A 16521-nucleotide genomic window follows, 5' to 3' on the forward strand; every position below is an offset into this window, starting at 1 on the left:
ACTAAAATCTAAAGTTCTTCTCAGTCTTTCAGTGTGGCATTAATTTTAACGTCATATATGATTTTAAGAATGTAGAGGCATTTTAGTTAAATCTGACAGTTGTCAGAATAGTAATCAGCCAAATATGAAAAAGGTATAGCACTATAACCCTTTTATTTTCTTTTATAAAAACAAATGAATCATGTTTATTGCATTTATAAAAAGGTATGTCCTTTGATTTGTATAGTCGTATAAATTGTACAAATTATAGTCATATAGATAATACGTAAATCATTTTCTTTTCTTGTAGCGCCATCTATCAACAAATAGAATAAATGTTATAAATGAGTATAATCACGGACGTACCTTTTTTTCTGTCACTTCCAACTTATTGCGTTATTGTTGTTTATTTGGGTTTATATGACTGCAGACACTAAATCCATTCGCCAATTTTACTATTTTTTTATTTTATTAGTCATTTTTTTGTATCTTATCCTAATACTAATATTAATAGTAATCTCTAATAAATAATTCTACTAATAAATAATTATTATTTGTGTATTTTTTAAATAATTTTTCATAATTTATTTTTTTAACTTAATGCTTTAGAAAGAAATCGAAAAACTGTGACGCACTAAAAGAAGCCTCTTGAGAAAAGTATAGGTATAGAAGTTGATGTGATAATACCTTTTAAGTGAACATTAGTAGATAGGAGAATTAATATTATAAAAATTGCCATTTTGACAGGTTAGACATTCGGCTCGAAGGACCAAAACAAATGTATTAGGAAAGGATGAGATAGCTGGTTCAATGTTTTAAAAGAAATGTTTGCAAAAATAAATATTCTCGCCTTTTTGGCAGATAAAAAAAAATCTACATTTGGTAGATAAAAAAAGTATAAAAGCTCGAAGGACCAGCGACCAATTGATCGCAAAATTGTAGTTTTATTATAGTGTAGGGAATTGCTATTAGAATAAGTAAATGGGACTTCCGGTGGACATATTTTTTTATAATTTGCATAATTAGAAAATAGGACGGAAGTTGCCAACAAATCACCTTTTGTAAACGTTAATACAATACACAAATGTTCATATTAAATGTTCCTAAAACTAATCAAATGCGATTTATAAAACAGTAAAGTTTAATTGTATATCTGGTAAACCTGTAATTTATCGGACCGGCTTTATAGTTCTATCGTCAGGGGGGGTACAACGGCCTTCTTTATTCAGATGGACTTACCCAAGTTTTTTTATGTATTTTGACCCGTAAAACACGAATTTTTTGGGTAACAGTTGATCCGGATGTCGATAAGATTGTTATAAACAAAGAACTTGAGGAATTACATAACAGTGATTTTTAGCAAACCAAAACATTTTTTTGTATTTTTTGGGTCATTCTAAGCAAAAAATGTGCTTACAAGTTTTTTCGTAGGATGCATAGTTTTCGAGATAAACGCGGTTAAACTTTCAAAAAATCGAAAAATTGCAATTTGTGAACCCGAATAACTTTTGATTAAAAAATAAAATATCAATTCTGCTTACCGGATTTGAAAATTCAAGTCAAATTCTACAGGTTTTGATTATGTGCATTGCTAAAAATTAATTTTTTTATTGTTAAACAAAGCCATAAACACATAGTGCTTGAGTGATGTTTCCAATGCATTTCTCATTTAAAATCGAACGAGTAGGCGCGCCCACAAACAGGCTATTTCTACGTAGCATTCATTAAAACGCATGCATTGGGCATGGGAAACACTATTTGTTTATAGCTTTGTTTGATAATAAAAAAATTAATTTTTAGCAATGCAAATAATCAAAACCGGTATAATTTGACTTGATATTTCAAATGCGGTAAGCAGAATTGTTATTTTATTTTTTAATCAAAAGTTATTCGGGTTCAAAAATTGCAATTTTTCGATTTTTCGAAAGTTTAACCGCGTTTATCTCGAAAACTATGCATCCTACGAAAAAATTTGTAAGACTCATTTTTGATTAGAATGACCCAAAAAATACAAAAAATTGTTTTGTTTTGCGAAAAATTGCTGTTATGTAATTCCTCAAGTTCTTTGTTTATAACAATCTTATCGACATCCGGATCAACTGTTACCAAAAAAATTCGTGTTCTACGGGTCAAAATACATAAAAAGAACTTGGGTAAGTCCATCTGAATAAAGGAGGCCGTTGTACCCGCGCTGTCGACAGGACTATAACTAACGGTACAAAAATCTGTTGGTTTCTATTCGATGGCGTATATGTCTTAACCACTGACATTAAACACCTGTACAGAGAACTCGTCTATACCATATGCATAATCGGGTGTCCGCAAGATCTATCAATCTACTGGTGTTTACTAATAATATGTTTACATTGATATAACCTAATAATATACATTTCAAGAATAACTTACTTGAAAAGAGTTAACTTCTGCGACCACAAATGAGACCATTAAGAGGGACTTGGATATAGGCCTCCTCTTCCTTCTTCCATGCCTTTCTATCTTGGGCAATTTGCATCCAATTTGACCCAGTGTGTTTCTTCAGGTTATCCGACCATCGCATCTGTGGCCTTCCCCTTTTTCGTTTGTGGTTCCACGGTCTCCAATGTATAATTATCTTATTCCAGCTTTCATCCTTCTGCCGTAGGGTGTGTCCGGCGAACTTCCATTTAAGCTTTGCTACTTGGGTAGAAACATCTTTCACTTTTGTTTTGTTACGGATTTTACTAATATATTAAGTAAATAACTCCCAAAAATTTAAAATAAAATTTGATTTTTTCGGAAACAATGACAAATAATAAAGATATCGCCGTTGTTGAACCTACAGACATTTTAATCCCTCCTGACCAATATCATCCCCCACTGGTGTTTGAACTACCCATAACTACCAGATATAATGAGGGACTTTTACCGGAGGGTTACTATCATGACTTTAAATCAGCAAACTTTTCTCTAATTAAAGGCTATCTCGATTGTGTCAACTGGGATACTTTAATGATTGGATGTTCAGTCGATGAAATGGTTAACATTTTATATGATATTCTGTACTCAGCTATTGACATCTATGTTCCTGTTAAAAAATTCTCTTCTAGAAAATTTCCTATCTGGTACTCTTCGGAACTAAAATCGTATATTATTAGAAAGAAGACAGCACACAGGAGACTTAAAGAGTCCAAGCTGCCAAAAACCAGTTACCTTTACAAACAGTTCTCAGAGCTCCGATCTCAGTCCCAGATACTTGCCAAGCGTGACTATTTAAACTTTACATTGTCTACTGAAAACTCTCTTCCCGGCGGTCTGAATAAGTTTTGGTCTTTTATCAATAACAAAAGAAAATCAAATGGAATTCCTTCTGAGTTATCTCACAACGGTAAAACTAGTTCATCTGGCAAAGATATTGCGAATTTATTTGCTGATTTCTTTTCATCAGTTTATTCCTCTGTTGTTGTTGATTTCCCCGAAGACATCACTTCTTCACCCTTAAACCTATCATCATGTAAACTATCCATCTCTGACATTTACTCTAAATTGTGTAACCTCAATCCTTCTAAAGGCCCGGGACCTGATGGCATCCCATCAAGCTTGCTCAAGTACTGTGCATTTAATTTAGCTCGGCCATTATTTCTCATCTTTAACAAGTCTTTAGCTAGTGGAAGCTTTCCAAATGTTTGGAAGACCAGTTTCCTATTGCTCTTACACAAAACAGGTGACAAAAGTCTTGTGTCCAACTATAGACCTATTAATATCCTAAACTCTATTCCTAAACTATTCGAATCACTTGTCTGCGATTTCCTTACACCCTCCTTGAACGGTGTTCTATTGGAACAGCAGTGTGGTTTCAGGCGCCATAAGTCAACTGAACTCAATTTGCTGACATATACTAACTTCTTACTGAACGCCTTGGACGAAGGACTACAGGTGGACGCCCTGTACACCGACTTCTCTAAGGCTTTCGACAGAGTTAATCACAATATTCTATTAGAAAAATTGCAGCGATTAGGGATACATGGTTCACTTCTGCTATGGCTTAGAGAATATCTTCTGGACAGAAAACAAATCGTCAAGCTCTACAGCTATTTTTCCTACGAAATAGTTGTCCCTTCGGGCGTACCGCAGGGATCTCATCTTGGACCTTTGTTGTTTAATGTTTTTATTAACGATATAAAAGACTGTTTCCAATATGCGAAATTTCTTTTATTTGCTGACGATGTTAAGTTTTACTGCCACATTAGGAATCCACTCGACTGTTTAAGGCTTCAGTCCGATTTGAATCGGTTGAATGAATGGTGCAGCAACAATGACATGGTTCTCAACTCCTGCAAATGTTTTCACATTTCATTCATGCGTTCGAAAAGTCCTATCTCTTTCACTTACAAAATAGGTGATACAAATATCACAACAGTCACATCCATAAAAGATCTTGGAGTTACACTTGACTCTGGACTATCTTTCAATATTCATATAAGCAATATCATCTCAAAATCGCTTCAACTGTTAGGTTTTATTAAAAGATGCTCCCAAGACTTTAAGCAGTTGAGATCGTTTAAACTGTTGTACTGTGCAATGGTGAGGCCAATCGTGGAATATGCATCTTGCGTCTGGTCACCCGCCTATGAGACATACAACTGTAAGATTGAAAGGATCCAGCACCTATTCCTTAGGTTCGTCGCATTCAAAACAAACCGTAGAGACTGGAATTATATGGATCTTGAACTAGAACTTAACACTGACACCTTATCAAGCAGACGGAAAAAGAAGGACATGTACATGTTGTATAATATTATAAATTCAATTCACGACTGCCCTGAGCTCCTTGAGGAAGTAGGTTTACATATTCCCTCCAGAATCACACGTTCAAGATCTACGTTTCATACTCCCATCAGCAGAACTAACTTCACTGCAAATTCTTTCATCTCGAGGGTTTCTAGACAGGCAAATGCTTGCTCCAATTGTGTGGATTTCTTTGCGGATAGTTCGCGATTTTTAAAAACGCTAAAGGATTGCACCCTCTAGTTTTATGTTCTTGAATATTTTAAACTTGTGATTATATATCTTTACCTGTTATTTTTACTTTTTGACTTGCTTTATTGTCGTAGTGTTTATTGTATCTTATTGTATTTTACGTATATTTGTAATATTTTGTTAGTTCTTCATATCTTCTGTAATGTTTTATTGTAATGAGCTTTGCTCGTAAATATATATAAATAAATAAATAAATAAATAAATAAAACACAAAACAAACACGGCCAATGACGCATATACAAACAAAACGATCTTTGATCGTGTCAAGTTTGTATCAACTTCGTATCAGAATAATGAACAAAATTACCTCAGTGAGGTAATCATGTTGCTCCCACCTTTTACAGAGTTGCGGAATCTACTTATTATACGTCATTGGTCTTAACATAGTGTATTTGGTCTATAGCTGATCTTTTGGTATAAAACCACATTGGTATTCACCTATTATTTCCTCCGAAAATGGCTTCAGTTGACGGTGTGTAATTCCTGATAATATCTTAGAGACGACATATAAAAACGCCATGACTATAACTTTCGCAGAATCTTTTGTCATTTTGCATGTCCATCATTCTTTATTAGTTCTGCAATTATTCCGTCTGCGGCGCTTTGTTAGTCTTTAGTCGCTTTATTAAGAGCACACAGTAGCGATCAACAGGTAGCAACAAACGCTGTCGAAGATTGCGAAAGTTCTGCCAACTTTCAAAAGTGAGGCAACAGTGCGTCGGTAATTCGACACTGACAGTGACGTTTATACTATCAAAAATAATAATTTTTATACACATAGGCGCGAAATGTTGCCAAGTCAGTGACGTTCGATTTCTTGTTATAAAAAAATCGATTTTTAGTAGTTCCAATGTGACACAAAATCTAGGCACGGGATAAAAAAGTTTATTTGAAGAAAGTGTATTTTTTTGTCTTTCTTAATGGCGGTACAGGCTCCTTTTTTAATATCTTGTTTAGTTATAGAGTAATTTCCACATACTAACATATTTCTGAAATTGGGCTCTGTACCGCCATTCTTTATTATATTACGAATATGTGTGCCAAATACCTCGACAAAATATTCAAAATTAGAGCCGCAATCTTGGAACGCGTTTGTTGCTACCTGTTGATCGCTACTGTTTGCTCTTAAGCACATATTTTTTTTTTCTAATATTGGCACAAAACATATTTTATTAGTTAATATTAAAAGACTGTTTAAAATCGGCTGAGAACTTTGAATTTTACGGAATTTCAAAAATTTACTGATTGACAGTATAGTATTTATACATGAATTCATTATATTTTCGTTTTATGTGCAACCTATTCGAATTTATTATCCAATATTAAAATCATCTATATTTGTATATGTTTTATTTTTTAGGAAGTACTCTCCGAAGATACATCTGTTGCAGGTTCTGGAAATCCGAGACTAAACTCTTTTACACCTTTGCACGACAACGAAACTTTAAAACCAGGAGATTTGGTTGCAATGGATGCGGAATTCGTGACACTAAACCAGGAGGAAGCTGAATTAAGAAGCGATGGAAAGATGTCAACTATCAAGCCTTCTCAAATGTCTGTAGCCCGAATAACCTGCATTCGGGGGTAAGTGCTTATTCTGGCTTTTCTGAAATTGAAATTTATTTGTACAAAAACTCTGGAAGCACGCTATATAAAAGTGAAAATAACATTTTCAAAATCGGATTGAACAGTCTATCACCGTAGCTGTGCATAAAAGTTAATTCTTCGGATTAATATAACATTTTGTTTAAAATATATTAAAAAGTAATTGAAGCGCATTGCATAAAATAGTGGTCTCAAACGCTGAACGACGCGTACAGCGTTCCTCCATACGTCGCGTCTGTATGCTCTATGCAATACATAATGGATGTGGTTTCTATTATATGCCGAGCACAGCATGTAACTGATGTACGCGAATTCAAATGTCTAGTTATCTTCCAGCATTGTAACGTACGTCTGCTACAAGTTTTAACTTGTCGCAATGAGCCAATTAATTCATAAAAAGGAAAAAGACGAATTGTTATAGAATTGGTGAAAAGTAACAGGTCCATTATATTATGATGCCAGCGATAAGTATTATAAAATAGGTATTTATGAAACAGTTCGTGAAGTATGCTTTTTGCGAACGCACGCGATGTATAGAGCACGAGCGATAACTGAGCGAGTGCTATACATCGCGTAAGTTCGCAAAAAGTACTTCACGCACAGTTTCATACAATATTTTATCTATGATGAACAAATAAAAAACTGTAACTCTTCGTCACTGGAATTTATTTCTATTCTACAATCTTTGACATTTAAAAATTCTAACTTCTTTCAAACCACAAAACTGTCAAAACTTTTGTCGTAATTTATTGCTCATTATGTCATCACCATGACAAAGCGAAAGTTAAGGATATTTTATTATATGAAAGTGTGTCAAAAACAGTGCGAAAAAGTAAGTCCCATGTAAAATACATTGTTACTTCACGCACTGCTATCTACAATGAGAGTTTTCACAAACTAAAAACTTATACATAATATGACATAGAGTAGATAAACAATATTACAAAACACAAATGTCGAGACAAATAAGTGAAATAATTTATATGGCAGGTCAGTTTTTAAAAATATATTTTTATCAACTAACTAAATAATAATCAATACATATATGTAATATGTATTGTGTTATATACGGGAAGTAGTATACTTCTTCTTCTTCTTGCAGTACCGTCTCCTATCGAAGGTTGGCTACCATCACAGCAATCTTAACTTTGTTGGCTGCAGCTCGAACAATTGTATTGAACTGCAGCCGTACCACTCCCTTAAATCTCGCAACCAGGAAATCCTCCTACGTCCCACATTCCTTTTTCCCGAGATTTTTTCTTGGATTATGAGCCTTAGCAGGGAGTACTTTTCCCCTCTCATTATGTGGCATAGTGCCAAGTAGTATACAGTGCTAGGCAAAAGTCCCCTCCCTCGTATCTTTTGAACAATTATACTTTTAATAGTGAAATTTGGAAGGAGGAAATCAACGGACGTAGTCTTCCCAAATAGTCGCACAGGTGACAGTCTAAAACAGGTGACAGATGACGTTACACAGCCACTTTGACGAATAATTTTAAATGAGACCTTATGGCAAGTGATACCTCGTTTGAAAGGTATTGAGAATACCTATTCAATTATGCTAATTTTGTTTGGGTTTAAGTTGATATGTATTAATGAATAAATTAAATAAATATAAAATTGTAGTTTCGCATTTAATTAATAAAGATTCAAACGCCCGAATATGGTTATTTGTCAAAAAAGTTAACGTTGACGTAAAACAACTAGAGTATTGAAAAACGTCAACTTATTTGACAAATAACCATATGCGGACGTTTATGCGAATCTTTATTAATTAAATGCGAAACTACAATTTTATATTTATTTAATTTATTCATCAAAATCAACGCAAACCCAATCAAAATTAGTATGATTGCATACGTATTTTTAATACCTTCAAACGAAATATCACTTGGCATAAGGTCCCATTTAAAATTATCGGTCAAAGTGGCTCTGTAACGTCATCTGTCACTATTACGTCACCTGTTATGGCTATTTGAAAATCCTATGTCCGTTTATTTCCTCCCTACAAATTTCACTATTAGCCCGACCAAAGAACAATCTGACCCCAAAAAAAAAATAAAGGAAGGATGAAAATTTGGGAATAGGTAGTTGAATTTGTCTATTATTATATAAGAAAAAGTTTAAAATTCTACATCCCCTCCATTTTACAAAAATGGAGGGGATTGCTTCCTTCTTGAAGGTAAAAAAAAAATACATTCAAAATAAGACCGGAATTGGATAAAATGACTAATTCTAAACAAGTTTTGCTATTTGGTTGACAAAATTGACATTTATCAAGATTAACCGTTAAATTAGCCTCTTTTAACCGGACAAATAATTTATTCAAAATCTCTATATGAGTAGAAATATCCGGGGTGACTACCAAGATATCAGCAAGATAATAAAACACGTAGGGCTCAAACTGAGGACCTATTACTATATCCATGAGACGACACATAGTTTGGGGAGCAGATACTAACCCAAAAGGCATTGTTACAAATTGAAACAATCCTTTACCATTGACGACAAAAGCGGTATATTTCCTACTTTCAGTACTAAGAGGTATTTGTAAAAAAGTTTTTGAGTTTTTTGTATTTGTAATTTGTAAAAGATTTTGGTATTTGTAAAAGAGTTTTTTCACTAAGTTAATACTTTTCGAGTTATTTGCGAGTGAATATGTTCCTGTTTAACAAAATAAAACATGTTTTTGAACGGTTTTTCGGAGATAACTCAAAAAGTAAGTATTTTAGCAAAAAAAAAATATTCTTAGCAAAAATATAGCTCATAAAGAATGATGTATACATGAGGTCTGTAGACCCAGTAGAAGCAGAGTTGCAGCTAATGAAAAGTAGGTTCTTCTTCATCAAATTCCAAATCGAATATTTCAATGTGAAATAACCCAAATACTTTTCCCCTACTTTTCGGGGAAAATTCGTTTTTAACCTTTTTAAAGTGTTTAAAAAAAGGTTTATTTTTGTTTTTTTAAAAAAACTTGTAACATTAAAAGTAAGTGAGTTAGGCTCAAAATATTGTTGGTCCCTTTTACTTTTTGGTAAAAAAATCGAAAATCGCCCCCTAATTAGCATCACAAATAAAATTTATCATTACCACTTCACAAGTTACTTTGTTTATGTATTATTTATATGATCTGTAAGTTTCATCGGTTCAAAGTGCTTCTTTTTGAAAAAGATGTTGTTAAAATGGCTTGAGCAAGTAACCACGAGTTTAACGCAAATTTGGAACAGCCCTAGCATAACCAATTTTTGTCTAACAAGTAAACAAAAAATCAAAAATATTCAGAAAAGCAAAAGGTACATTTTATTACTTTTTGAGATTTTTGGTATTACTAATAATTTTTAAGTTAATTCCATAAACAATTCCGATTTTTTTCAAAGTAAAAGAAAATGTTTTATTTTAAACCCCATTTTTTTTTTCAAAACTGATCACTTTAAACCAATGAAACTTATAGATAATATAAATAATACATAAATAAAGTAACTTGTGATTTTCGCCATGTTTTTACCAAAAAATAAAAGGTACCAACAATATTTTGAGCGTAAATCACTTACTTTTAATATTAGAAGTTTTTTTTTAAACAAAAATAAACCTTTTTTTAAACACTTTAAAAAAGTTGTAATGAATTTTCCCAGAAAAGTGCTCCGTTTTTTGGTTATTGCACATTGAAATATCCGATTTGGAATTTGACGAAGAAGAACCTACTTTTCATTAGCTGCAACTCTGCTTCTACTGTGTCTGCAGACCTCACGGATACACCATTTTTTTCAATTTTTTATAAGCTATAATTTTACAATATATTTATACAATATTTTTTTCGCTAAAATACTTACTTTTTGAGTTATCTCCAAAAAACCGTCCAAAAACATGTTTTTTTTTTAAATGAACATATTCACTAGCAAATAACTCGAAAAGTATTGACTTTGTAAAAAAAAACTCTATAGAACAAAAGTTGCTTAGAATTAGTCATTATATCCAATTCCGGACTTATTTTGAACGTATTTTTTTACCCCCGAGAAAATTTTGTTCACCCCGTATTTTCCAATTTTTGTAAAATGGAGGGGGCGTAGAATTGTAAACTTTTTCTTATATAATAATAGACAATTTCAACTACCTATTCCCAAATTTTCATCCTTACTTTATTTTTTTGGAGGTTTTCGTAAAATTTTGTGTTCCTTGATCGGGCTATATTATAAGTATAACCGTTCAAAAGATACGAGGGTGGAGGGAACTTTTGAGTAGTACTGTATATATTATACTACGTGTAGTTGCCGACAAACGCTGTATGCGACGTATGACGTAACTTTTATAGAAATAAATGCATTGTGCTTATCTATTTACCACCGTAGCTATAATTATTTTTCGTAATCTCTTCTCGAAAGGATATCAGAATTTTTGAAAATAGTATCCTTCGTATTTTTGAAAAACCTTTGAATTTTTTATACGTATACGAGAAGAATTTGCACCGGCAACACTGCAAATTCGAAAAACCAAAACTCAAGTAAAAAAAATAATAATAACTGACAGTTTTACTTATTAACCTATATTATGGTGATTTTGTTATCTAAAACAATTCGTTTCTTGTCAATTAGCTGAAAAGCGTAAAGAAGGGCATGGATATGGTGGTTCAGTGTCGACCGAACAAAAAAAGCTGGTCGAATTTATTGAAACGCATCCAATGTTAAAATCGGGAAAATTTACAAAAATGATTTTACTTAGACTAGGCTGTGAGGTGCGTCTCTAAAATCTCTATCAACTCCATTCTGAGGGGCTTTGTTAATCTTATTCCAGGGTATATGTTGAGTATGAGTACATTTGGATGTTGCGAGGTGACTCATATTTTTTTGCAGAAATTGCTTGTAAATAACTCATATAATAATAATTGAGTTATCCTCCCACTCAAAAAGCTCCGAAACATTGTTTAAATCATCAAAATGTCAAAAAATGAAGAAAAAATTCGATTTTTTCTTCGTTTTTTGATTATAACTTTAAAATTATCCATTTCCGAGAAAAGTTGCACTGACATAAAAGTCGCGTAATTCAATTTCCTACAAGGTAGGATTGGTTAAAATTTTTAAACATTGTCACCCTTTTTGCAAAGTAGCAATAATTGCGAAAAAACTATAAAAAACAAGTATTCGCATTTTACTTTTTTTAAACTTTATGATATAATAAAAGAATACTGTAAATTTCATCAAGATCGGTTCAATAGATTTTGCAAAATAATTTTGCAATCCAGCTTTCGCAAAAAACGCAATTTTTCTAAATTTTGCGGGTGAAAATAAAGCAGATAGCAAGTTGAATTTTTTTACATAAGTATAGAAGAACACCGTACGTTTCATTTGCAATTTGCTAAATTAAAATCGGCGTCAGGATTTTTTTAAAATAAACATACATTTTTTGCTTATAAACAAATAAAATATTTTTTAAACTACGCAATCAAATTAAATTTATAAAAGCTCATTGGAAAGGTCTCTAAAAAATGCTTCTTTAAAAAAGTTAGGTTATGTTCGGTGTTTCCGAGATACAGACTTTCAAAGTTGAGTGCCATTTACAACAAAAGTATACACAATAGGTGGATTTTTCTTCAAACAAAATGTTTGTCATTTGAAGTTCTTTCTATGTACAAACTTTCATAAGGTTTGAAAATCACAAACACCTTAAAAACATTAATAAATATATTCCGGAAAAAATAAAATCTAACTTTCAAAATGGAAAGATAAAAAAATTATGCATTATCTTGGGTTATAGTGAAGCGATTTTTATCATTTTTTAACCGATGTATCTCGAAGCCAAAGTCACAAATAACATATTGATAAATTTTAATTTTTAGTACATTTCGATATAAATAAATAAATTTGTTTATGGCAAAATAAAAACACACAGTCTGTCCTTTGAAATAATACTTTTTGTAGCAAAAACTTTCTTTGTTCATATATTTTAACCTAGAGAATAAAAGTTTATTATTTTTAAACATATGCAATTGTTTAAACAATACTATTTTAAACAAATTAAAAAAAACGAAAATTAAAGTGCATACAAGTTTTTTTTCGTTTATAAATGAAAATAATTAATTAAATTATGTAAAAAATTTGTGTGAAATTACAGCTATATTTATTATTATTATTATTACTTATTGTAGTACAAAAAATTATAATTCAAATTTATATAAAAATAAACAGAGGTTTAATCCAAACGTGCTCGTTTGCGCTGTGGACTTTTAGTAATTTCATAATTATTAATATCTTCGTCTTGAAGTTAAAAATTATCATCTACATTTTATACGTAGTTCATAATATTTGCTTATTGTCTGAATTAATCAAATTCGTTTGATTTTTGTGGAATTAAAATATTAAAATACAAAATATAGAGTAAGAAAATAATATGTTAGATAAAGATTGGTAGAAATTTTGTTTGAAATGAATTTTATTTTCCAAATAAAATATATAATTTTTCATTATAATACTAAAATATTTACACTTAAGTAATACCTGTTGCTTTTAAAAACTATTTAAAAAGTCACTACAAATATAAAGTTACTTTTGTCTCTGTTCTCACAACAATAAAAACTAAAACACCATCTTAACCATTATTAACAACAACACATTTATTTGTTTGTCCACAGTCGCAATATTCGATAATTTTTGAGAGTTCATTTATCAGAGCAAACTTTAATTACGCAACTTTTATGTCAGTGTAACTTTTCTCGAAAATAAATACTTTTAAAGTTATAATTAAAAAACGAAGAAAAAAAATCGAATCTTCATTTTTTGACAATTTGATTATTTCCAATCAAACAATGTTCCGGACCTTTTTAAGTGGGAGGATAACTCATTTATCATTATACGAGTTATTTTTCAGCAATTTCTGCAAAAAAATATGAATCACCTCTCAACATCCTCTATAGTTCAGAGAAATAAGGAAAAAAACTTTCTAAAAAATCCTGTTAATGATACAACCCCCTCCAGGCCGAAACCAAATTTTTTGAGTAGTATGGACATCTATATTAATAACCTATATGTTTCCTGCAGCCGATTTTGATGATATACATAGTTATAAACAAATGAAGATCAAAACACGGTAAATTTTTGCTTTTTTTCGTCTACAACCAAAAAGTTAAGTATTTTAAACAAATTTGAGAGTGAGAAACTCATAAATCGTATAAAAAACGTCAATATGGCGTTCGCTGAATATGTCTATCCTTATTGGTTGCTTAGAAAATTGCAAAATAAATCATAAATTTTGAGTTTTTATAAATATTCATAACTTGTGTAAAAATCAACTTAAAACGTTCTTATTATACGGAATGCAGAGACTTCTGGTGCTTAAATTATACCCTAAATTTGAAAGCAATTGGTCAAATACTTTAAAAGGTATTTAATTTGTTTATCCCAAATTAATTTTTTTTGCAACGCTATAAGTCAGCAAATTATGAAGTTACACTAATACTTTGGATAGTTTATAAAAGAAGAAGATTTATAATATTAATTTAATTAAAAACTAATGACAAAAAATAATTCTAAATACTGCAAAATTATTTTGCAAAATCATGTGAATTAAAAAAAGGGGGCTATCTTCGTCCCTAATTGTCCTAGGATAATTATTTTTCTTTCTAAATCTGTATAAAAATTCAGTCTTTCCAAATATAAAAAATAATTTTTTTGCAGGTAACGGTTAAAAAGTTATTCTAATTGTTTATAAGTAAGCAAAAAATCGACGTGTTTTTGCAAAATAATTTTACACTGTTTAAAATTACTTTTTGTCATTTTTTTTAATTAAGTCAATAGTATAAATGTTCTTCTTCCATAAACTGTCAGAAGTCTTACTGTAACCTCATAATTTTTTGACTTATAGTGTTGCAAAAAAAATATTTGGGATAAACAAATTAAATAACTTTTAAACTATTTGACCAATTGCTTTGAAATTTAAAATATAATTTAAGCACCAGAAGTCCCAGCAATTCGTGTAATACGAAGGTTCTAAGTTATGAATATTTATAAAAACTCAAAATTTATGATTTATTTTGCAATTTTCTAAGCAACCAATAAGGATAGACATATTTAGCGAACGCCATATTGAAATTTTTTAGACGATTTATGAGTATCTTACTCTCAAGTTTGTTTAAAATGCTTAACTTTTTGGTTATAGACGAAAAAAGCGAAAATTTACCGTTTTTTGATTTTCATTTGTTTATAACTATGTATATCATCAAAATCGGCTGCAGGAAACATATTGGTTATTAATATAGATGTCCATACTACTCAAAAAATTTGGTTTCGGCCTGGAGGGGGATGTGTCGCGAGAAAAATCTTATTTCTCTGGACTACTAGATGGTAAACTATTCATCTTCGTTCCGCTAATATTTCCGACTTTGCAAGAGGATTAATAAAAAAGCAAACATTATTTAAACCATCCATTGAAAACAAAGTTAATGTAAAAATATTTTATACAACAACGATTAAAAACTATCAGCTGAAACCTTATTTGACGCACATGGTCCCAGTGACAACTGAAATGACAACAATTACTTTGATCGTATATTAGCATCGAAATTAAAATGGTTCAGACCCATGGTACAATAAACTGAGAGTTTATTATACCATGGTTCAGACCCATTCGAGTCGCCTTATACGAAAAAATTTGTACGCGCAGTATTCGAAAATACAAGAAACTGGATTTCCAGCGAATTTCTTTTAATTTCGTATGCGAAATGTACTCAAATGAATTCGAAAATACGACTCCTGATCAGTTCTAACACAATGGATATATAATAATGTGGTCAAGTACTCCACAGGTCTCGCATTCTGGGAACTTAGCTTATTTCTTGTTTGATACAAATCATCTTAAATATTTAACAATCCGCTATATTCCTTCTCAAATATCCTAAAATTGCTTGTATTGGTGTCTAGTTCTACCTTCGATTTTCTCTTAGGAAGAATTTATCGTTCCTAAGAGACAAATGAAGTTAAAATGTTTTTAACTTTCTAAATACTTCCCGTTTGACATTTTATTCGAAATTGACATTTTTCTGTTATCCTAGGAAGTGCTGGTGCTATATTTGCGAAATATTTTGCAAAGCATTGATCAAGGAGTACAATGCTAAAAAGAAATGTATGAATTTTTGGAATATTTGGAGCTTTCGATCAATCTCTGATTGTATGGATCATATAGTAGTGATGTGAGGCGTCTTAGATACCTTACGAAATTATAGTTGTTGATGGAAAAGCTTACATTTAAGGTTAATCTTAACTAAAAAATTTAGCTTCTAATTGTTTCTTTATGTGTTAATTGTTGTTGCTTTATTCCTTTAGGAGCGGGAGCATGGAAGGAACTCCTTTTATAGATGATTATATTTCAACCCAAGAACAAGTCGTGGATTATTTAACGAAATTTTCAGGAATTAAACCGGGAGATCTAGACGCGAATATTAGCTCTAAACATTTGACTACCTTGAAGTCAACTTATAAGAAGTTGAGGTATCTCATAGATCTTGGTGTTATTTTTGTTGGCCATGGGCTGAAAAACGATTTTAGGTAAGTAATTTTCAAGTTGCCACCATTTTAACCGACAAGTGTTACCTAAAATAAACAAGAAAAAATTGTTTAGGATAAATCAGGTCAAAACTTTCAACATAAATTAACTTTTGTTGATCAAATTTCTACATAAAACAACTTTTGTTGATAAAATCTTGGAGTAAGGAATATTTCTGGAATTCATATTGAATATTTTGTTGTGTCTCTTTATTTTGTATCTATTTTTAATACGTCTAATGTTTTTTATTGCATAATGTTAATAACTACTTATTTTAGGGTCATTAATTTAGTAGTTCGCCCTGAGCAAGTAGTGGATACTGTGCAATTATTTCATCTACCGCATCATAGGATGGTATCTCTAAGGTTTCTGGCATGGCATTTTCTAGGTAAG

General features: G+C 31.2%; 1 protein-coding gene across 2 annotated transcripts in view; it reads left to right on the plus strand.

Annotated features, from left to right (window-relative positions):
• Nucleotides 1-16521, plus strand: part of LOC114332067 (PAN2-PAN3 deadenylation complex catalytic subunit PAN2) — a 186631-nt gene that overhangs the window by 146984 nt on the left and 23126 nt on the right. For both annotated transcript variants that reach the window (XM_050650441.1, XM_050650442.1), the window contains 3 exons: nt 6356-6579; nt 15909-16130; nt 16407-16516. In XM_050650441.1, coding sequence (XP_050506398.1) covers nt 6356-6579; nt 15909-16130; nt 16407-16516 — 556 coding nt within the window. The remainder of the gene's footprint in view (nt 1-6355; nt 6580-15908; nt 16131-16406; nt 16517-16521) is intronic.

This window comes from Diabrotica virgifera, chromosome 5, assembly GCF_917563875.1.
Source record: "Diabrotica virgifera virgifera chromosome 5, PGI_DIABVI_V3a".
In the NCBI taxonomy this organism is placed as follows: Eukaryota; Metazoa; Arthropoda; class Insecta; order Coleoptera; family Chrysomelidae; genus Diabrotica; species Diabrotica virgifera.